Source organism: Leptodactylus fuscus, chromosome 3, assembly GCF_031893055.1.
Source record: "Leptodactylus fuscus isolate aLepFus1 chromosome 3, aLepFus1.hap2, whole genome shotgun sequence".
In the NCBI taxonomy this organism is placed as follows: Eukaryota; Metazoa; Chordata; class Amphibia; order Anura; family Leptodactylidae; genus Leptodactylus; species Leptodactylus fuscus.
This window is the reverse complement of record NC_134267.1, coordinates 153,164,512-153,189,205: the sequence shown is the minus strand read 5'-3', so window position 1 is coordinate 153,189,205 and position 24,694 is coordinate 153,164,512. Positions and strand designations below refer to the sequence as shown.

The following is a 24,694-nucleotide window of genomic DNA, read 5'->3' as shown; positions in this document are numbered from 1 at the left end:
TCTGGACTACACTGTTGCATCTATTCAGGGACTTCACTGAGATGACAAGTTCTCTACTGGGCACTGATGTAATAACTAGAGTATGTTCACATTGCTTTTATTGCATTAAAGTTTTACATGAGGAGCATTACCTTGCATATATCTCTGACAAAGCCTCTGTTGTAGAAGCGTAGAGTGGTGTGACGTCAGCCACTGACCCTCATTGTAAAAAAAAAAAAAAAATTACACTATACTGTTTAACTGTATAGCTCTCTAAAGGAAAGTCTAGTAGATTATGCTCTCCTACATAAAGATACGGGAGAGTTTTATCACTTGTTTTATGCTATGTTCACATCTGCACTAAGGTGTCCACTGTTCTGGTCAGTCTGTGCTAAAGCAGTGGACACCAAAGGTACCCAATGACTATAATGGGATCTGTCAGGTGTCTGTTGCTTTAAACAAACTATCCAATGAAAAAGATGGACTTGCAGCTATTTTTTATCTAGTGTTTTTTGGCGGTCACTGCGATTGAATCTCCAGTGCAGATGTGAATCCAGCCTTAAGATGTATGCATTTATGACCTGATATAAAATGCACAAGATGCGGCAAATTTTCAAAGTGCATATGCAATGAGATTACTGTAACTTGCTGCTGTCCCAGTACATTAGTGACATTAATATACACCAATTCTTGGCTGCAGCAACGGGCCCATATTCCCATGTGATAGCTGCAGCAATGGGCCCATATTCCCATGTGACAGCTGCAGTAATAGGCCCATATTCCCACGTGACGGCTGCAGCAATGGGCCCATATTCCCACTTGACGGCTGCAGTAATAGGCCCATATTCCCACGTGACGGCTGCAGTAATAGGTTCATATTCCCATGTGACGGCTGCAGTAATAGGCCCATATTCCCACGTGACGGCTGCAGCAATAGGCCCATATTCCCAAGTGACGGCTGCAGCAATAGGCCCATATTCCCAAGTGACGGCTGCAGCAAAGGGCCCATATTCCCAAGTGACAGCTGCAGCAAAGGGCCCATATTCCCACGTGACAGCTGCCGCAATGGGCCCATATTCCCACGTGACGGCTGCAGTAATAGGCCCATATTCCCACAACACAGCTGCAGCTAATCACTGGCCTCAACTTGTGCTCAACGCAAGCATGTCATCGCTGCATCCACAACAAACAAGACTAACGTGTGTGCTTTAATCAGGTTAGATTTTGGTCTTTTACTATTTATTCGTTTACAATCACATTAGAAGCCACTTTTGCCTTTTACTCATCTCAACATGTAACTTGAATCTTTTGGAGGATTCTGTTGCCATCACATAAAATGACAAAACTTTTAAATGGAAAATAATTCAAGAAAATCCAATTTGAAAGACGGTCTGTCATTATGTGGGTTAGTTTTTCACATTATACCTTCTGTATTTGTTAGCTGTTGCCTCAAAGTATTTGCTGTAATTCCCAACATCCGCTGTATTCTCCAGAAAAGGACGACATCATTGCACTCCAACTAGAGAAATGACAGACATTACTATGAAAAATGATGAGCGGTGGCTAAGACAAGAACAATTATTCATATATACTTGTCATAGACATAATATGTACTTCTGCCTTCTGTTATTGTGGAAAGAGGATCATGGAACGTTGGCGCCACCTATGTTTGAGATAAAGAATTACACACCTAGAAATGGATTGGCTTTTCAGCTAAACAATGTGAATATAGCTATGGTGAATACAGATGCAGCCCCACTGCCATTCAGTTTGATAGGAATGCGGAATAAGTCTTACACTTCAGTCATTTCCAGCGCTCCCAGCGAAATGAATGGGAGCAGGAGTGGACCTGTATTCAACACAGCTACATTTACAGTAGGGATAAAAAAAACCCCCTCTGTTCCCAGGATCAGTGGAGGTCTCAGCTCCACCTATCAGTAATATATCCTCTAGGATAGAATTCAGTCTATGAATTCTTGTATAAACTACTGAGGTCTCCTAAACAGTTGCCCCAAAGAGATAAATGGTAACATTGCTCCATTTGTGATATCTCAGCAAACTGGTACCTTTTCACAGGGGTCCCCAACCGATCTATCTGCAGGGCTTGGCTGATATACTGAGTTCTGGTACAAGACTCGCTTTAACTAAGGAGATAAAACTTGGTTGCAATTTAGGGTCGCCTGTGTTGTGGATAAAATGTCTATTTTCGATATTTACAGTTCTATTTTGTATTGTCTAGTACTGCTATTAACCAAGTGTCTGTTTTCCTTAACAAGTGTTTGATGTTGTAATTGTCTTGTGACCTTTGCGATGCGTAACTAGATGTCAGCTCAGCAAGATGGTGCTTACATCTTGAACTACACCTGAAGTCATGTGCAAAAGCAGGATGAGAGAAAGAGGATCCTTAGACACTTCAGCCAACAGCAAGTCAACACATATATGTCAACTCCTCCATAAGATGCTATATAAGATGATGTTTGTAGTAAATAAAGAAGTTGTGTCCACCCTGACTGAGTGCAGAGTGTCATTTCTTTGAGCGCGCTCCTTGCCCCTGCAGAATTAAGAAACCAGCAACCAACCTGAGATACTATTTAAGTATCAATCCAAAACACCCGCATTAAACACAGATGCATAACTCTGGTATAAGCCAACTAGGTGCAATCGGTGTAGGTCTGACTGTGCCATAGAGTCTGGTGAAACTGCTTTCTTGTGATTTGTGGTGGTCCTGAGACATATTCCACCAATTCTTAAAGGTATAGAATCCCTTTAATGAATAAGCTCTTAATATGGAGTTTCTTTTACATTTTGCAGCCAAAAGTCTCACCTCAGAATCTACAAAGTGTCTCTGGTAGTAATAGAATCCCCTCCTGCAAAGATTACAGTGACCAAGAGCAGTCTTCAAGAAATGTCTTCTGTAAACCTGGTGCCAAGTGTCTTTGATCTGTAAAATAAAAATACACAACTTACACATGAAGGATTTAGCAATTCAAGAAAATTATTCAAGAGATTTCAGAAGATATTCAACAGTAAGGGTGCAGTCACACATTGCTTCCGGCATTTTACCCCTATTTGCTGGGTGTACCTGTACATTCTTATAGGTTAAATGGTAAACACATGGGTCCGTGAACTGCATGGCTGCATCTATACTTACCATTGCTTCAAACAGGAGGTAAAGGAGTGTTCCAGCAATTGTCAGTAAATGCATGTGGCTTGTAGCACAGTGTGGCAGCACCCTAACATCTTTCACCTTTTTACATACCCAAATTTTATTAAAGAGATTGATGTACCAGTTTGTAGATGTGATGGTACGTTAGGACATAGTTTTCTGAAAACACTTCTTACGATAAATTGACAGAGGACAGATGTCCGTGCAGCGAATGGGATTTTGTGAAATGGTATTCAGAATGTGCAGCTGAACGTGACTTCAGGAGTAAACTCTTTTAAACATATTTAAAAAAAACAACAACAGAGTATCCTGTTTGGTACATTCTTCAATATTGGTTGGGTTTTTCTTAAGATGTCTATTGCAGTAATTGGTGCAATGATGGTGCAATGATGGTCCAACTATGTGTTGTTTAGGATAACAATACATGCGAATGTACCCTATAGCATAGATTTACATGTACATGTAAGGGAGCAGTAAAAGGATATAACACACCTAAAAATATGTTATAATGTTTTTTTCCAGAAGTGCTACCAGAAAAGCGTACACAAAGAGGAAAACAAAGAATTAGATTGTTAAATGTCCTTTTGACTACAGATTAACCCCTTCCCGCCGATGGCATTTTTTGATTTTCGTTTTTCGTTTTTGATTCCCCTCCTTCTAAACCCCATAACTTTTTTATTTCTCCACTCCCAGAGCCATATGAGGTCTTAATTTTTGCGGGACAAATTTTTCTTCCTGATGCCACCATTAATTATTCTATATAATGTACTGGGAAGCAGGAAAAAAATTCAGAATGGGGTGGATTTGAAGAAAAAATGCATTTCTGCGACTTTCTTACGGGCTTTGGTTTTACGGCGTTCACTGTGCAGCCAAAATGACATGTCCCCTATATTCTGTGTTTCGGTACGGTTCCAGGGATACCAAATTTATATGGTTTTATTTACATTTTGACCCCTAAAAAAAATTCCAAAACTGTGTTAAAAAATTTTTTTTCTAAAAGTCGCCATATTCCGACGGCCGTAACTTTTTTATACGTAAGTGTACGGGGATGCATAGGGCGTCTTTTTTTGCGGGGTCGGGTGTACTTTTTAGTTCTACCAGTTTCGGGAAATGTTATTGCTTTGATCACTTTTTATTCAAATTTTTATCAGAATCAAAACAGTGAAAAAACGGCGGTTTGGCACTTTCGACTATTTTTCCCGCTACGGCGTTTACCAAACAGGAAAAATATTTTTATAGATTTGTAGAGCGGGCGATTTCGGACGCGGGGATACCTAACATGTATATGTTTCACAGTTTTTAACTACTTTTATATGTGTTCTAGGGAAAGGGAGGTGATTTGAACTTTTAATTCTTTTTATATTTTTTTTTTTGCATTTATTAGACCCCCTAGGGGTGTTGAACCCCAGGGGGTCTGATCACTAATGCAATGCATTAGAATGCTAATGCATTGCAATGCATTGCAAAAAAGCATCCTTTCTTTTGCAGGCTGCATAGACCAGCCTGCAAAAGAGAGGCTTTGCAGACAAGCCTGGGAGCCTGTACAAGGCTCCCGGCTGTCATGGCAACGGGACGTCAGCCCTGGAGCATGCTCCAGGAGCCGGCGATCCCGGCCAAAATGGCGGCGCCCATGCGCCGCCGGGAAAATGGCGCCTCCGGCGCCTTTGACCGCGGCGCCGGAGGGGACCGGGGACCGATCGGAGGCATTAGAGCCGGTTGTCTACTGCTTAAAGCAGAAGACACCCGGCGGCTATGGTGGCCGCCCGGCTCCCGGGCGGTCGCCATAGTTACAGACCCGACATGCGCCGTACTATTACGGCGCATGTCGGGAAGGGGTTAATATGCCAGCTGCAGTGTTCTGCCAAACTAAAATAAAGATGTTAAAAGTGGACATGCAGTTATAAGGTATGGACACCTACACAGCAAGTCAATCCACGTAACATGATAAGACAGTGATTAACAGTTTGTTGGAAATATTTAGGAATGAGTGAACAGGTTTATAACATGCCAGATTCATTCTGAATTTTTGGGGTTCGTCTCCCAAGAAACAATGTTTTACTCTGTTGTTTCTTCAGACCCAAGAATATAATAAGTTGAGGCCCAGGGAAGTTACAAATACTTCTCTCAGACTTCATTGTGGCACATTGTGAGGGTCCTTGTCATTTTTGCTCCTCCTCGGGACTCCTGAATAATTTGAGGAGACCCCAGAGTATAATAATAGTAGTTCTGATTCTGACTGAGCCAGTAACTGCTGTGTGAACCTTGCAAATATTTGTGAAGAGCGACCTTGTATGGTTTGACCAGCTCCAGTAATACTACATAGGTGAAGAGAAATAGTGGTGGAGGATTTCATGATAACAGTTACACCATTTTTGTGGTGTAAAATAGTCCCAACTATCATGTTGGTGTTTTTGAGCTGGCCTCTCTAGTTTCCTGAATGTGGTCAGCGCTGTGTGCACAATGTGTGGCATCACTGGGTCTGGTAAAGATTTGCGCATAGGCACAAGGGTGCTGAGAGGATGAGCCTAGTTTACGATGAAGTGTAGCCTCACGATGAACAAAGTATTTCCGGCGTAGGTGCATGGAACATCAATACAAGAGTAAAATACGTTGTTCTTTTCCCCCCACTATCTTTCAATTATATCCTCATATGGTACTCACCAAAATTGGATCCACTTCTACTCCTCGCGTTTCCAGATTCTTTCTTACAGTAGTGACTTCATCACTGGCAAGATATGCAGGATGGTCTTCATTTACCCTCAACATCTTTTCAAGCTCATTTTTTGTTTCGCTTCGTGTATGCTATAATAAAGAAATGAATCTTTCAATTAAGTCTAAAGTTAGTCATTGATATAGAAGTTTCTCTTTTAAAAAAAAACTTTTACCTGCTCTGGAGACCGAGAAGTCCAAGAAAACCATCTTTCTCTCCAGTCTGGTCCCACCATATCACGAATAACAGATTCAGCTGCAAAGGAACACTCATTTTGTTAAAAAGTCTGTGCACCTTAAATAACTATGCATCTATCTGAGTGTGACTTGTTTTCAAAAAGGTAAGGAGAATATGCCACTACCTAGGCAGGTGTCAGGATTCTCTGCCTTGAAAACAAAGGATCAGGCATCTGCTGTAGAGGAAGGGGAAAGTTTGGGCACCACCCTATACAGTAGATGGTTGACTGATTCTGCTGACATTAGCAGGGTTGGCTGCCATTTGTTCAACATGTATGGCCACCTTTACAGGGGTTTTCTCCTCTGTGTAACTGGTTAGGGTTAACTTTCCCAGATTGGAAAACCCTGTTTAAATGGGTTGTGTCATAATATATAGGGTAAATAGTGTATTGGTGGGGGTCTGACCGCTGAGAACCCCACTGATACTGAGAATGTGGGTGTTTTACCAACTCTGTGAATCCAGCCTGCTTGCAGTTACCAGCCGATTGTAGCCATGGCCTTGCCTAGCAGGATCTGGGCTATCATTCTCTTAAAGGTGGGCGTCAAGTATTGAATTATCCCTGGCGCTCTTATAGATGTGAATGGGAGCATGGATGTACCCCTTCCACCAAGAGGAACACCTATATTCAGCTGGTAGAAAAAGCCCCATGCTAAGAATTGATGGTAACCTCATCTGTCAGAGCCCCACCATCAGCTATTCCACAGGATATCTTTTGTTGCACAACCTCTTTAAGCTGCGCTTATCAGAGGATTTTCAAGAGGAAAAAAAATGTCAGATTATTTATGAATAACAATACAGACAACATAGCAACAGAGGGATATAGAAATAGTAAATTACATAGTGAAATCCCACATCAATATTCAGTCCTAAAAAAGGGGGCGTGTCTGTATTCAAAGCACGATAGAGACAAAAACAACCAAACAAGAGTACAACAGACACTCAGCATAAATGTCACTGATATTATGACACCAATTCAGTTTAAAATAGTAATATTTATTATTGAACAATAAGTAAAATGACATACAAAAGGGAAAAGGAGGAGGCAGTACTCATACACGATAATGGTGTCGGCACAGCCGTGTCCACATAACTCCCCATAACAATCTCATAAGTATATAGCATGGGGATTCAACTCTTAGTAAAGTAGTATACATGTGGTACCATACTATAGTCCATAAACAACATGAAATATACGTATACATAGAAATTGTACTGGCAGAGTTGCACAATAACCATGCCAAAGGGTAAATATGCATGTATACATAAGGTCCATATGTATACATGCATATTTACACGTTGGCATGGTTATTGTGCAACTCTGCTAGCTGTTTGGTTGTTTTTGTCCCCAGATTATTTATGAGCATGATTACAGGATATTATATGTATAGAAATACAGATTAACTTACTATCTTTCAAACGACTTTTCAAGGTGTCCTCCATAAAATGGATTGCTGCATCCCACTGCTGTTTGTCTGAGATTGATCGATCTTCTAAAGCATTGTGCTGGATAACTCTCTAAGTAGAAAAAAATGTAGCCAATATAAAAACAAGACAAAAAAACCCACCAAACAAACAGGAAAATGTATACTAGCATCCTAATACAGAATTTCAGAAAGATTTACACACTGAAAAACTCCACAGGTGACATTGACTGGCATTATAGTAAGCCAAGTCTACAAATCATATCTTGACTGAATTAACAGGAACATGTCCTGCGTATAGACTGCTGCTATTCATATAAATATATTATAAATATGTGTAAATTACCAAACTATCCTCTGCTTGTTCATTCCATTTATGTCTCTTGATGCTCTCTTCTTTCACAGACTCCTTTAACTTGTCAAAAATGTCATCATGTTCTTTTCCTTTCTGTTCAGTCATAAAGCGAGAAAATTCCTGCTGAAGTGTTTCCCATGCCACCTAAGAATTGATAAATAGCATGAAGGCAAAACATTGTTCCGTATTCACCATGTCCATTCAATTCGACACATCAGTAAAACGTACTGTTACATGCAGAAATGTAAAGCAAAGAACTGAGACAGAGAAATGAAATTTATTAACCTCCACTGCTTTATTAGGCAGCTGTTTGTCAGTCCATTGCTTCAGCTTGATGTCTACGGTGGTATTAAAAGTTCCTGAGTTCATGGTCTGTGCCGCTGGGAGATAGATGTTCTCAATCACATGAGTAGACACTCTTTCCCATAACGTCTTCTGGAGAATCTCTTCCCTATTGGAAAAAATATGTACATGTACAGTATGGAAAAATTATCTGAGCTCTACCTAGACAAGCAAGTATAAAGACTTCTCTCCATAACTACTCAAGTGATCTAGTCATATCTAAACCTTGCACAATTGTTGCATACAATGCACAAAATTGTAATGTTACTAGATATTTAGACTGGGATATATTAAATATCTATACCAAATGAGGAGATGCAATACAGACTCAAAGTAATATCACACTCTGGTCTGCACCAGTCGGTAGATGAGGCCATGAGTTACTGGAGCAGTCCAAAGTATTAGAGACAGGAATATACCCCACAACGATTTAATAGTCTTAGATTCGTGGACCATACCACAATGCACTTGGGTGTGAGATGAAATGCATCTAGATAAGCACCAGTGGATGATCCATAGACTCACAAAGAGCAAGATTTCTAAATACAATTGGAATACAATGTTGAATGCCTACCAGTGTTTTGGAGTAACTTGGGTAAGGCTTATTACTTCATCAAGGATTTCATTTTTGGCTTTTTCAAACAGTTCATTCTGAGGGAAAATCAAAAATAGTTACCAGTAAGTGTTCTTAGGTAGTTATTGAGAAATACCTTTACTGAAATTACAAAAAAATGGTTCAGATCCCATAAGTCAGCTGAAGAGTAGCAATGTGCCTTTTCTAAATCATTTAACTATTTGCTTAATTAAAAAAACAAAACAACAAAAAACACCCACCCTACCTGTATATGTCATTTATAGCATCTGTAATGACTACTATATAACACATACTATCACAGAGACTAGAGAGTAACAGGGGCATAAGTACTGAGACTGGTGATAGTGTTGCAGCCCTAAAGGGCCCCTTCATACGGAGTAAACGCGCGTGTATTTTGGCAAAATACACGTGCAAAAATACGTGTAAAAATAAGACTCCCATTGACATTTTACACGTGTATTTTGACGTGTTTTTTTACACGTGTAAAAGAAAATGCCATTGAAGTCAATGGGAGTCTGATTTTTACACGTGTATTTTGCCAAAATACACGCGCGTTTACTCCGTGTGAAGGGGCCCTAACTTCGCTATGCCTCCAGCCGTACAATGCAATATAAGTGTTATGTAATGATTAAGAGATAACATGTCATCAGATGTTTCTGCCATAGAAGGCGGTGGAAAGCTAGAATATTTGATATTTGCTAATTAATTCCCTTTAAAGAGACTTTGCACTGTGAGAAATCTCCATACAACAGCCAACATATCTGCTTTATGGGCTCCTACTATTATGCATTAGAGGGTGAAGCCTCTGCCTAAGGCCTCATGCACTCGACCGTGTGCACAGTCAGTGTGCTAGGCATGCTTTCACAGCTATCTTACTGGCACATTCATTTCGATGTCCCCACACACATGACCGTGTATTTTCAAAGTCTGGTGTATGGGGCCATGAGCAAAACTAAGGACAGGTCCTATTGCTGTCTGTTTTGTGGCCCATGCTCAGCCTCGATGAATGGGGCTGCAAAGACACAGATGGCATATGGATGTCATTCATGTGACAATCACGTCCAGGTGACATGCACATGGTCGTGGGCATGTTTTAATCAGTTGTCACTAGCTCTGATTTGGCACAAATAAGGTACACATTACATAATTATTGAATGTGCTGATGAAATAAGCATATTACTCAATAACTGCAACAACTTACCCTGTCAAGTTCCCGCAGTCGGGGGTAGTTATTCTTCCACTCGGTCTCGAGGTTAAAGCGAGTTGCTACGATAAGAAATTAAAAATGAAGTGAAATGTAAACAACACTAGAAAACCAGATGCCTCAATAACATGTACTAACAAACTGTATTAAATACTCCGTATGAGCATGTTTTCTAAGTGAAATATGGCTGCATAGTTGTTAAAAATTATACAAAAATACAATTCTTTATTTTCCTGTGTTAGTCTTGAATTTGGAAAAAAATCATATTTGATTTATCAGTAAAGAAGGGTTCGGTGAATGTGCATATGAAACTGGTGGGTTCGGTACCTCACACAAAGTTAAGAACCACTAGTCTAGAGAGTTGAAAATCATAAAATCATCCATATTATATTGATCATAGAACAACCACATCTTTAAAAATTTCAGTAATTGTTATTCATGGTATAATATTTCATTTGCATCCATTAATATGATCCAAAAGAACGCGCCATCTTTTAATTCTAGCTTTACTGAAAGTAAGGGTAGGCTCACACTAACGTTAATGTCTATTGCTCTTACTCGTTACGTCACAGGATAAGAGCAACAGACATTAAATGGCAGATGAAGCTGGAGTCCTCTCTGTCGGGGTCCATCTGCATACACCCCAATGTAAAATATAATGATGGAAGATTCTGTTTTTTTTTTTTTTTTAAACATTTCTGATTTCTGATAGAAGAAAAAAAAGACTGCATGCATGAATTTTACTTTGTTACTAAAAAAAAAAAACCAAAACAACAAATATAATGGAAGACAGCATCCATCAAGTGGTTTATATTACAGTCAACGGGAAGGGGCTCAGTCTGTATCCGATACTCTGCTACAGTTAACACCTGTTGCGATAGACATTAATAACGGTAGCGTGAACATAGGCAAAAGTCACCCAACAATAAAATCTTTTTTTTTTTTTCAATCTTATGGGCGGTTCTCAATTTTTATGTATTTGCTTAAAGGGGTTGTCCAGTTTCAGACCAATTTTAACAAACAAATGTTATAAATTGTATAATGAAGTTATACAGAAAATATATTGGGAAATTGTATCAGTTCCTCACAGTTTTCTAGATCTCTGCTTGATGTCATTCTGCTTATTCCCAGTGGATGAAAATCAGTCCATTGTCATGTGATAGACTCAGGTGCACAGTTCGACACAGCACAATAATCAGATATCTGTCTGGTAACGAAGTGCGCACCTGTGTGCTCATCACATGACCATGGACTGATTTTTATCCACTAGAGGTAAGCAGAATGAATGACAGCAAGCAGAGATCTAGAAAACTCTAAGGAATTGATACAGAAAGTATATTGGAAAATTGTAGAGCTTGTCATTATACAAACAATAACATTTTGTCTTTAACCATTTCAGTCCGGGGCAGTTTTGTGATTCAGGACCAGACACATTTTCAGGTTTGTTTGTATGTGTGGTTTTGAGGACTATAACATTGTTTTTTTATCATTTGGGCTGTTCAACTAATTTCTATGTCTTTTTTCGGTGACACATAGGGCTTTATTTAAGTTGTTTTTATTTTTGCATGGTTTTAAAAAAAAAAACAATTTATATCCAGGAAAATAAACACAAAAGAGTAGGGAAAATGTGTCTTTCACTTTTCATTTTATTTTATATAATAAAAATAGAAAAAAGTGCTACTAAAAAAAAAAAAATGTTATACAATTTTTCCTATCCATTACGGTAATTTTTATTTTGCATGGAGTTGTCAGGGTGGAGTTAGAATCTGTAATAAGGGCATGTTATTGATATATTTAATTTTTTTTTCATTATTTAATTTTATTTTTTTTTTACTTTACTAGTCATATTATTTATTTATTTTTTACATTTTACATCTGATCACAATTTTTTTTGGTGGAAGAAGCCGATTTCCCTGTAACTGGGGCTGGTACATTTAGCCCCAAACGCAGGAAGGAATACAGCCTCCTGCCCATAAAAATAGCATTGATCTGGGTCCTGTAGGACTCAGCAGCTCTAACAGACTCTGACCTAGGTGGATGAGTGGACCACCAGGTTAGATGGTAGCCGCATCATGGCGGCGTCCATAGCTGTGTATACAGTGTTCAATGAGCGCTGCATACACAGCGATCGGGAAGGTAGGGATGATAAACCGATTTCATGCAGCAGCTGAAACATGCAAGGACATATCTGTAGATACTTGCAGAACAAGGAAACCACTATCTGAATGAAAAAACCCAATGGGATGTCCGGAAGTGGTTAATCTGAAACTGGACAACCCCTTTAAGGAAATTTAAAAAAAAAAGTCCAGTGAGCTGGCATAGGAAGAAGTGGTGAGATATATTTGCTGCAGGCTTCCTCATCCAACTACTGACTACAGTCAGGAAATAGTTGATCACAGTTTGCAGCAGGAAGGGATAAAGTGCACATGGAAGATATTATTACGGGCCCATTGTGAGGGGGCGGATTATGGCGCGGAATCCACGTCATAATCCGCCCCCTCACAATGGTGGTCTACGGAGACCGATAGCGAGCCGCCTTTTCTTCAGTTGGATTCCGTGGCTCAATGAGCCGCAGCATTCGCCTTGCGGCAGCAACCTCCGGAGTCGGCCCATTCATTTGAGCCTACCCCGGAGGGAAAAGCTGCGACTGTCGGAAGCCTCTACAGTCGTGGCAGGCGGATTTGGGCCTGAGAGTGAAGTGGCTCCCCGTGTCACTCTCGGTGCCAAAATCCACCCTTCAGCCCCCCGTGTGAACTAAGCCTTAGGGAATCAATAAGGAGAGGAGGGTGGCACTACTAAATGCATACGGGCGTTTTAATATAGGATGATAGGGTAAGCTCCATATAACTTGTATGGTGTTGCTCACGGTATATAGAGATCCAAATATAGTCCAGTAAGAGAAAAAAAGTAGAAAAAACTGGGCACTCAGCCCATGAAGCGTGTAATAAAATCCAGTCTTTATTTCATGAATCCATAAAAACACATATATGGGAGAAGGTACGCCTGAGCGCTGGTAGCACGAAACAGCTGTCGCTCACTCTTCTCAGGCGTGCCTCCTCCCATATGTGTGTTTTTATGGATTCATGAAATAAAGACTGGATTTTATTACACACTTCATGGGGTGAGTGCCCAGTTTTTTCTACTTTTTTTTTTTCTCTTACTGGACGATAAGCCTCAGGGAAAACATGATTCAGGGAAAACAATTTCAAGATTCTGGTGAAAATCAGAATCACAATTTTTGGAAATGTTGAGTTAATGAAATTAATTCAATTCAATTAACTACAAAGCAAATCATTTACATTTGTCAAAATAACATTTGATTAATAAGATTTTTAAGCTGTCACTGTCCATAAATGTTACCTTTAAAGGCATCAGCTTGCTGTTCAACTGAAGCACGGACCATTTTCCAAAAACAATCAGAAACTGCAAGACTTAAATTCTTGGTTGTCACCTGATGAGCCTTCAGCATCCCTTTCCTAGAAAGGAAACCACAGTAATGTTACAATTATTACACCAATATATCCTGCCACCATCCATCTACACCAGGGGTCCTCAAACTGCGGCCCGCGGACCACATGCGGCCCGCCAAGCACTTCTGTCTGGCCCTGCCGACAATGCTGGCAGGCGTGCATTTATAATGAAGCTCCTGGGGAGCTCGGGCCAGGCCATGGAGCGCACATCACTTTACCTATTGGAGGTCACTGCTGCCTGTCTGTGCGATTTGTGCTGCCTCCGGCCCACTATTTAAAGAGTTTGAGGACCCCTGATCTACACTTTAAGGTTTATAGTGCACCAGCAAGAGAGGGAATTCACCAATTCTAAAATAATTTTTTAAAAAAAGTAGTAATGTAAGTGAAAACAAGCTCTACAAAGTGATATACAATTGTACATAACAATCAAACTCAAAAGTGAAGGAAACATTTCTGGTGGTTTTTCCACCTTAAACTGATTCCAACATGTACAGGATTAAGTCATCTGTATGTACAGGATAAGATCATCAGTATGAAAAATCCATGAGTCTCCATGAGCTTGTAATCTTCATCTATAAGAACACAAGGAGTTTTGGTTTCCTCTCTCTGACCAGAGTATTTTCCCAGGTAAGTCTGTGAGTTGTGAAAAAAAAGGCAGGGCAACCAAGCAGACTCCACGAACGGAAACCTGAACGCAGTTATGAACCTAACGTGAAGGCTAGCCTATTGTATGTCAGTCTTAATAAAAGACCCAACTGGTGAATGGAAGTAGTAATTTATGAAGAGGCTCAGGCCTCTTTATAAATCAGTTATGTGTCTTTGTGCTAGAATAGAGATTTACACTAGTTAGGAACTGGCGTAAATTTCCATTAGAAGTCACACCATTCCATGCCTCGCACCGCCCACATTCGCATTATATGACAAGGGAGGCACAGAACAGGGATTTTGGCATGAGAAAGAATGTAGACTTAATGTGCGCCACAATATCAACGATTTATATAAAAAAAATGTTTATCATAAGAAAAAACTAAAAACTTAATTAGTGTCATTTTCTTATATATTGTGAGGGATCTGCATATACAACATAGATTTGCAGCAATTTTCGACCTCAATATGTGAATATAATAAATATAAGGAACGTAGATCACTTTGTACAGATACAATGCCACAAAAGTCTTTTGCTGTTGATCATGGTCAAGGAATCAGATGAAAGTCTTTGGGGTTAAAATACTTTCTGTAGGCATATTACATACTATCACGCATGGAATTTGGAAGCTATACATAAAAAAGAAGTGTGACAGCTGTGTACCTAGAAAGAAAACTCACTTCAAAAGACTTGACCCTTGAAAGAATTCCTCTTCATAATCTTTAATGGCATCAATACTTTCATTGGTGTTGCCTACAAAAAAATAAAACCTAACAATATATTTGTACGTTCAAGAAAAGCATTCTTGGAATACTGAATAAAATCACTGTATATTTGTGTATTTGTTGTTTCTTAGAGGGACCATCTCTGGTAAAATGACTTCTAACTATTCAGCTTACAATTGTGTTGTGCTTTTTGTATTCAATCTAGGCTCTCAAACCCACATCAGAAAGCAGAATAGGCCAGTGTTAATTGAAGATATCAGTCATGGTATCCCACTGACTATGCAAAGTTGAAATAAATTTGATCCTTTCTTTCTGCTTTTTCTTGTCCTTTTTGACCTCTAAACTTGTGGCTCTGTTAGTAAAGCTGTGTCGTATGTACTCTTGATCTACCTTTTGGAATAATGTCTAGTAGAGATGAGCGAACACTGTTCGGATCAGCCGATCCGAACAGCACGCACCCATAGAAATGAATGGAAGCACTTGTGATACTGACTTTGCCGGCGGCCGGCGTCACAGGTGCTTCCATTCATTTCTATGGGATGCGTGCTGTTCGGATCGCTCCTCTCTAATGTCTAGCAATCGGGATGTCAATTCAAGCAACCTCTTTTTTTCTTTTTTTTAAATCTATTCATACCTGTATCAATATAAAAACTAAAGCAATAAAACTTTTATTAATAAAAAAATAAAAATATAGTGGACATTTGGTTCACCACCCTCTGTAAACCATAAGGGAACAGCACAAGTAAACCAAGTGATTGTGGGTCACACACTGTCCGTTGTGACATCATCTTCTATTGTTTGTACATTGCTACAAAAATAACCCACAAGGTCCTGAGCAGAATTTTATCATCTGATAAAGCCAACTGGCAAGCAACTCAGTTTGCAATTTCAAGAATGTAGGTTATGTAAAAAACACTATATAGTCTTAAAAAAACATTACACGACTTCATAGGGGTCAGACACATCAGTATGATCATACTCTGTACAATAACACCAACATCAGAGAAGTAAAGGCTTTAGCTAATATTAGGTATAAGAGAATGACTTGTACTTTCTTACCTTTCCCAGTTACAACAGCAAAATATCCAAGAGCTTTCATTGGGAAGAGCTTGCCTTCAATTATTTGTTGGATCTTTACACAAACAAAATAAGAATTAAGATAAGATAATCCTTTAATAGTCCCACCGTGGGGATATTTCAGTGTGTTACAGCAGCATAGATAATATGGATAAAGAATAATAAGAGTAATATATTACAGAAGGAGGCACACATAAGCTCAGTATAGCATATAGAAGAAAAATACTAGGAATCAATAGCAGCTAGAGAGAGAAAAAGGAGACTGTAGTACTTAGTACAGTAAAGTAAAAGGAGCAGGACATGATAGCACATTAAGTGGACGCAAAGCTTCACTTACTCGACTAGGGCTGGCTACATTTTTCTCAGCAAGATCTACTTTTGTTAGAACAAAGATAGTTCGCCTGCCTTGTGGATCCATCTGACTTACAAGGTCGGTGACAATACTCCTCTCAGCATCAACAGAGCCATCTGATAAATAGAGTAAAATTATTGCAGATACTTATCACAATCTATGTGAATTATAAAGCTATGCAAAGACTACAAGAGAACAATTGGCACAGGCCTAAATAACAGGTACTATCTTATAGTGTGTGTGTGTGTATATATATATATATATATATATATATATATATTATATATATATATTATATATATATATTATATATATATATTATATATATATATACTGTGTGTGTATAAATTCTATATATATATATATATATATATATATATATATACACACACACTCACCGGCCACTTTATTAGGTACACCATGCTAGTAACGGGTTGGACCCCCTTTTGCCTTCAGAACTGCCTCAATTCTTCGTGGCATAGATTCAACAAGGTGCTGGAAGCATTCCTCAGAGATTTTGGTCCATATTGACATGATGGCATCACACAGTTGCCGCAGATTTGTCGGCTGCACATCCATGATGCGAATCTCCCGTTCCACCACATCCCAAAGATTCTCTATTGGATTGAGATCTGGTGACTGTGGAGGCCATTGGAGTACAGTGAACTCATTGTCATGTTCAAGAAACCAGTCTGAGATGATTCCAGCTTTATGACATGGCGCATTATCCTGCTGAAAGTAGCCATCAGATGTTGGGTACATTGTGGTCATAAAGGGATGGACATGGTCAGCAACAATACTCAGGTAGGCTTTGGCGTTGCAACGATGCTCAATTGGTACCAAGGGGCACAAAGAGTGCCAAGAAAATATTCCCCACACCATGACACCACCACCACCAGCCTGAACCGTTGATACAAGGCAGGATGGATCCATGCTCTCATGTTGTTGACGCCAAATTCAGACCCTACCATCCGAATGTCGCAGCAGAAATCGAGACTCATCAGACCAGGCAACGTTTTTCCAATCTTCAATTGTCCAATTTCGATGAGCTTGTGCAAATTGTAGCCTCATTTTCTTGTTCTTAGCTGAAAGGAGTGGCACCCGGTGTGGTCTTCTGCTGCTGTAGCCCATCTGCCTCAAAGTTCGACGTACTGTGCGTTCAGAGATGCTCTTCTGGCTACCTTGGTTGTAACGGGTGGCTATTTGAGTCACTGTTGCCTTTCTATCAGCTCGAACCAGTCTGGCCATTCTCCTCTGACCTCTGGCATCAACAACGCATTTCCGCCCACAGAACTGCCGCTCACTGGATGTTTTTTCTTTTTTGGACCATTCTCTGTAAACCCTAGAGATGGTTGTGCGTGAAAATCCCAGTAGATCAGCAGTTTCTGAAATACTCAGACCAGCCCTTCTGGCACCAACAACCATGCCACGTTCAAAGGCACTCAAATCACCTTTCTTCCCCATACTGATGCTCGGTTTGAACTGCAGGAGATTGTCTTGACCATGTCTACATGCCTAAATGCACTGAGTTGCCGCCATGTGATTGGCTGATTAGAAATTAAGTGTTAACAAGCAGTTGGACAGGTGTACCTAATAAAGTGGCCGGTGAGTATGTATATATATATATATATATATATATATATATATATATGTATATATATATATATAGATGATAATTAAGTGACTAAAATGTGCATTGAGATAAATGATAAAGGGGTATTCTCATCTCTTAGAGTAACGACCTGTCACTAGGCTATACCACCACTTTTCGATTGGTGTGGTTCCACAAGACTGAAGGGGGATGCCGCACTAATACCTTTACAGTTTTTCCCTGCACATTGGTACTCACCGCCATCAATCCAGTCAGCCTATTTACCTTTAATAAATTATGCTTCGGTTCCCCTCCACAAAAACTGTGAAGGGGACTCTGCGCTGAATTAGCACTGTAGTCATGAATTTTCCAGATAGGCGGGAGGTCCACAGTAAAAACCCTCTAAAACAATGGCATAAGCCAGTGATTTGCCCTCACTCGACAGGAATAATAGGTGTTAATGACTCATTTGCTTTGCTTTGTTGTATAGTGGCTGTTGACAACAGCTGGTCGGTGAGGGTCCTGGGTGTTGGATCCCTGCCAATCAGATATCCTAAAGATAGGTTATCATCTTATGCCAGCAAAACACCTTTTAAAAAGGTCTATGTGAAGCATATCCCCAGCATGGAATAGACACCTACCTTGTATACAAAGGATGATGGCATTTGGGTTCTGCATATAAGCTTTACTGATGCTGAAGATAGTTTCCTTGGTATCTGGGGCCATGCCAGAAGTTACAGTCTGTAAATAAATGAAGTAGTTAGTAATGGTAATAGTATGGTCACTACACTAGGAAAAGAAAATTGCTGTGCTTACACTGATAACTCCAGGAAGATCAACAAGCACCATTCTCTGTATCCCGGGGCCCTTTACACTTAGTGAGATGGTCTGAAGAATAGACAATATTATATTACAAGAGGTCTAAATAAGAAAGTAAAATTGTATTATAATGATAGTAGTAATGACGATACAGGAAAGATGTATATGATAGTGTAATTACCTCTGGGCTAACAGTTTGTCCATTTTTGACACTCTTTCTCATCCGCACCTCGATTTCATCTCTCAAAGCTGCAAGCTGTCAACACAAACATGACAATTTATGTTAGAGAAAACAAAAGTTGAAAGAATCGGTCACATTGTACATGTGGTTGTATCTGTAGGCAGCATGGTACACAGAAGGAAGAGCTGAGCAGACTAATGTAAAGTTCTGTGGGGAAAAATTCACTAAACCTTGTACTTTACCGATTTATATCTCTGCTCATTTGAGGAGACCTTGTGGAAGGACCGGCATAGAATGGGCAGATATACAGAATATAAGTCATTATGAATTCCAAATTGCAGGTCAAACTGAGTGCTAGATGAAGAAGATTTTAAGCATAAAAAATAAGGGACGAAAGAACATCTGTCACATTGAACTTGCCATCTGGTTCCGTAATTTACAGGCCACTCAATGGTTAGTTTTAGTCAGGTGTGGTTATAAATGGGACAGCATGCTTAATATGATAAATAAGTATCAAGCGTAGTGTCTATAGAGCACAGGTACTTTTTACATTACTTTTTATTCTTTGCCTTATAGCTATGGTACAAGAGGAAGAACCTTCGAAGGAATGGGCCATAGGCCGAAACAAAAAGATAAACAAATCCTCCCAACATCTACGCTCCTATATTTAGCATGTGGACTGCGGAATCGGGAGCATAAGGAAATTATTATTGTTTGTTGTGTCCCATTTACATGCAGCATGTAGCAAGCACCATACTGAGAAAAAATAAGGAAGGAAAAATGAAGGCTATGTTCACATTCGTGCCGGATTCTTCATTGGAGATGGCGTCACAATATTTACTTGAAACTGGTGGAGGAAAAAGTCCTGTGTGCACGGCTTTTTCATCCGCCACTTATTTTAGCACTCTGTCTATCTGTTGTTTTAGTCCTCCAAATCACCAGAACAACAGAGAGTCGTCACTAATGTGAACTTAGCTTCAGACAGGCTGAATTAGAGTAGGACTTGTTTACTTGTTTTAGAACTGGTGGCACATAAACTAACATATATAGATAAGTTTTATATACCAATATAAACAACAGATACCCATATAAAATGTTATAGAAATGTTAAAAGTTGAAAAATTATAGTAATTTCGGAGCAGAGCTAAAAGAGTTTTAGCACTCTGAATGGACCTTAACTCTGAAAAAACAGTATCTGTCCAAGATCAACTATAGTACAGCCAAATACAGTGTATTACAGTCACCTAGGCTGTGGAGTCCTTCATAGATAACTAACAGCTATGGTCAAACAAAAGTACCAAAGCTCCTCTAACTCAGGAAAAAAGCAAGTGATTGAATTCCTATGAAAGTGAATATGTAGCAAGCTATGCATGTAATTAATAACACAATATTACCAATATAATAATTAAGGATAGGCCATAAATATTTGATTAGAGTGGGGCAGCTCCGCTGTCCACTTCAGACGTCCATACTATATAAAGCACAAATCCAGAAGCAGATCGCTCCTGTAGCGGTATCATGGTTGGGTGACATCACTGCAACTCCGCTTTCATTGAGGTCAGTAGCAGCAGGCCTGCAGTAAAAGATCCTTTCCACCATACAGGACATAAAGCCAATTGCTTCTGGCTCTGTACTATGTATACTACGGGCATCTGAAGTGGTCCAATACAGATCATAATTGCGAAAGTCCCCTCCCCAATTAGATATCCATGGTCTATCCTTAGGAGGGAAATAAAAAATACATTCTGGACATCCCCTTCAACATCATTTTATTTTGAAGCTTTTTCCAACTCCACAGCCTTGATAATGATAATTTTCCAAATCAGATCATTCTCATACAGGGAAAATGATGGTCTTAAACCACTACAATAACAAGAAAACTGTATATATATGTTTATATTTAGTCTTACTATAAATAAGACTAGTCTAGTTTATAGTAATCATCTGACTACATTGTTTTTAGCAAGTTTGTAGAGAGTGAAGTATTTTCTAGCCAAAAAAACTATTGCTATCCAGTAATGCTATTAAGCAGCCCTTAAAAAAACATGGGAAGATAAGCAAAATAGTGTTAGTTACGAGTGCTTACATCCGACTCTTTGGAGAGGTCAAACTCCCGAGAGCTATCTTTAAATACAGCTACATGGTGGGGACCTTCACTTAAGGTAACCTGAAACAACATAAAAACAAAAAGAATCAAACATTTATTCTATATACACAGTACTTTTAAAAAGTAGGTTCACAATATACTGCATATACAAGTTGGATCATTCTTATTAGGGTATATTCACATATGGCAAATTCTGTTGAAGAAATTTCTGTAAAAATCAGTTTCATTCATATAAGTAGAGATATTTAGGAGGCCAGCAGTTGTTTAGCCTATTTTTTTTTTTTAATTACCGTATTTTTCGGACTATAAGACGCACTTTTTCCCCCCAAAATTTCGGAGGAAAATGAGGGTGCGTCTTATAGTCCGAATGTGGGGGGGGAGGAGCGGATTTACAGCATGGCCGTGCCAGGAGCGTGACAATACTGCAGGCCCCGGCAGTTAAAACACTCCCAGGCATTCGCTGGTCTATTACAGCAGATGCCGGGGACTGTCTTAGCTGCCGGGGCCTGCAGATTGTCACGCTCCTGCCGCTGAAGAAAACCAGCGGTGGCAGTAGCGCGGCCATGCTGCAAATCCGGTTCCTCCTCCGCAGGTCCCGGCAGTTTAAAGTTAGCCCCGGGGCCGGTTCCCACCGGACCCATAGCTTTAGTGATGCAGGCCGGCTCCTGCACGGCGAGGCCGCAGGAGCCGACCTGTTCCGATGACAGCCGGGAGCCTAATGAAGGCTCCCAGGCCTGTCATAGATATATATTACTATCGCGGCTGGTCTATAACACTCCGTGATAGTTATGTATAGAATCTCCAATAGACGGCAATACACTTGTATTGCCGTCTATGAGACTTGCAATCAAATGATTGCAGGTTCAAGCCCCCTAGGCGGGGGATAATAAAATAGTACAAAAAAAAAAAAAAAAAACTTAAAAAAATATAATAGAAAATAAAATAAATAAAAGTTCACCTCCTTTCCCTAGAATACATATAAAAGTATAACATTACTGTGAAACATATACATTAGGTATCCCGGTGTCTGAAAATGCCCGGTCTAGTAATATTTTTATGTACAGTGAACGTCAAAATCAAAAGTGCTAAATCGCCGGGTTTTTCTCACCGTTTTGCCTCTGATTTAAATAAAAGGTGATCTAAGCAATAAACATTTCCCAAAATGGTATAACTAAAAAGTACACCTGGCCCCACAAAAAAACGCCCTATACATCCCCGTACAGCTGCAGGGTCACCTGTCAATGTGGTCTTGCAGCTGTTCCAAAACTACAACTCCCAAACATTAAATATTTTACCATTTTTTGCCTGAAAATTTTTTTCCCCTATTTTTCTCCTCTAAAACCTAAAAAAATAAATAAATAAATAAATAAATAAATAAATAGAATGAACAAATTAAAAACAACTCCCAGCGAGGTTTGGTCACGCTGCTCAGCTGTCTTGTTTTTCAGGAAGTCCTCGCCAGCTGTGAGGCCAATCATAGGCCTAAGGAAAGGACTCAGGGACGTCATTGGCAGTGATGTTGTGTCCTTCGCTGAGGCCGCTGATTGGCCTTGGCGGTCACTTGGGTGGGTGGTCCGCAGAAAGGAAACAACAGAGCTGCAGGACTGGACTTCGCTGGGAGACACTGAAGCCTGGGGGCAGGTGAGTATGTTTTGTTTTTTTCAAAACTACCCAGGTCTAATTAATTTTTTTTTTTTTTTTAAATTTTTTTTTTTGGGGGGGACCCCTTTAACTACAAGCAACATTAACATAAATGGAATTGATGTTTAACTGCAGAAATCTCTGATGCATGTGAACATTCCCAAGAAAAGCAGGAAAAACAGGGAGTTTTAATTCCCAATGAATTTCCTGTTAACGGATATATATATTTTTACACAATGTTAAGGCTCACTTTGATTATCTAGGATCTATTCAACTCTGCAAACCCTTGATGCAATCCTAAGCGTTTTATAAGTATGTGCCACAACAAAAAACCCTGTCTAGGATAGTCCTGGATACATACTCCCTTCAGTCTGTCCTCTTTTTGCTTTCTACTGACTATATGTCAAGTAGGGAACAAATGGAAGAGAGTATGACCACAGGATCAGATAGACCATGAGTACGGTAAGTCATCAACTTGGTCCACTGAAACTGAGCTCTCTATTTAATATACCTTTGTGAACTTAACTAGGCCATGACCATCTTTTGAATACCGTATTTTACAGACTATAAGGCGCACTGGACTATAAGCCGCATTGCCCATGAGCGCCTTATAGTCCGTCTCGGTTCATATATAAGGCGCACCGGACTATAAGCCGCAGTCCGGTGCGCATTATATCTTATTGAAAGCGGCGGCAGGCAGACTTTGCCAGCGGCCGCTTAACCCCCCGCATGCCAGCCGCTTCTATTGGAAGCGCTCGGCAGGCGAGGAGGGGCTCTATCAGCAAAATCATGCTGATAGAGCCCAACCGTAAAAGTTATATTAAACTACCCCCCCCCCCCCCCCCCCCCCCCCCGTTTTAAAATAAAAGCCTGAAACAGAATGTGAAACTTACCGAGCGGTGCAGGGTGGGCGGGCATTCAGGCCTCCTCTTCCTCCGATGTTCCGTCCTCCTCCGGCGCTCGCAAGCTGATAATGGCCAGGGCACATGCGCAGTAGAAGCATTATGATATTGCGCATGCGCCCCGGCCATTATCAGCGAGCGCCGGAGGAGAAGGACGGAACATCGGAGGCAGAGGAGGCCTGAATGCCCGCCCGTCCACCCTGCACCGCTGGGTAAGTTTCACGTTCTATTTCAGGCCGGCGTGACAGCAGGGCTGCCGGACACTTCCCATTCATTTCTATGGGAGCCGGCATGAAAGCGCTCCCCATAGAAATGAATGGACTGCTTTTTTCCATTCATTTCTATAGGGAGCGCTCGCATGCCGGCTCCCATAGAAATGAATGGGAAGTGTCTGTCCATTCATTTCTATGGGGAGCGCTCGCATGCCTGCTCCCATAGAAATGAATAGGAAGTGTCCGGCAGCCCTCCTTTGATTGCATTCTATGGCTTGAGAAAGCGCACATAGCTGCGCGAAACGGCTGTTGCCTTTTGCCTTTGCATGCTGTTCTTCCCTCCCTGCACTTATTGCTTTTAGATATGTATTGCCTCAAATAAAGAAGTTTTTTACAAAGACGAGCCTCGATGTGGGTGAGTGCCCTTCCAATTTTTCTACTATTTTGTTATATCTATGTAATGTATTCATCACCATAATAAATACCTTAACTGGAGAGCGAGTCATCATCTCACCAGATCCTCGAGGAAAGATTCGAGCCTGGGCTATCATTTCAAGAACACTGGTTTTCCCTGAACTTTGGTCACCTACCACAACTACCTGCAAAGTAACAGGTAAGCAAGTTATCATGTGTTACAAAGCTTCAGAACATTGTTAATCATAAAGGTTAGGGAGCATTCACACTACCGTCAGTGTCCGACAGGTAGTGTCCACTCCTAGTGTCCGTTCAAAATCTCGCACGGACATTAGGAGCGGATACTAGCTGTGTCCGTGACACCTGTCATTTATTTAAATGGCGATTGGGTGCGTTCTTTTGCACTCCGTGCCTGTCCTTCACTGTCCGCATGTAAAGATGTCCGACTTTTCAAGCGGACAGAAAAAACCTACATGTCAGGTTTTTCTGTCCGCTTGAAAAGTCAGACATCTTTACATGCGGACAGGGAAGGAAGGGCACGGAGTGCA

The 24,694-nt window shown here is 40.2% G+C and overlaps 1 protein-coding gene across 4 annotated transcripts in view; it reads right to left on the bottom strand.

Moving 5' to 3' along the window:
• Positions 1-24,694, bottom strand: part of OPA1 (OPA1 mitochondrial dynamin like GTPase) — a 66,204-nt gene that overhangs the window by 18,306 nt on the left and 23,204 nt on the right. For all 4 annotated transcript variants that reach the window (XM_075268568.1, XM_075268569.1, XM_075268570.1 and 1 more), the window contains 18 exons: positions 24,218-24,331; positions 20,957-21,037; positions 18,871-18,945; positions 18,687-18,758; positions 18,512-18,611; positions 16,265-16,395; positions 15,910-15,982; positions 14,806-14,878; positions 13,370-13,485; positions 10,007-10,071; positions 8,785-8,861; positions 8,154-8,319; positions 7,860-8,012; positions 7,499-7,607; positions 6,031-6,110; positions 5,807-5,947; positions 2,804-2,920; positions 1,405-1,498 (listed from right to left, as the gene is read on the bottom strand). In XM_075268568.1, the coding sequence (XP_075124669.1) occupies positions 1,405-1,498; positions 2,804-2,920; positions 5,807-5,947; positions 6,031-6,110; positions 7,499-7,607; positions 7,860-8,012; positions 8,154-8,319; positions 8,785-8,861; positions 10,007-10,071; positions 13,370-13,485; positions 14,806-14,878; positions 15,910-15,982; positions 16,265-16,395; positions 18,512-18,611; positions 18,687-18,758; positions 18,871-18,945; positions 20,957-21,037; positions 24,218-24,331 (1,837 nt within the window). The remainder of the gene's footprint in view (positions 1-1,404; positions 1,499-2,803; positions 2,921-5,806; positions 5,948-6,030; positions 6,111-7,498; positions 7,608-7,859; positions 8,013-8,153; positions 8,320-8,784; positions 8,862-10,006; positions 10,072-13,369; positions 13,486-14,805; positions 14,879-15,909; positions 15,983-16,264; positions 16,396-18,511; positions 18,612-18,686; positions 18,759-18,870; positions 18,946-20,956; positions 21,038-24,217; positions 24,332-24,694) is intronic.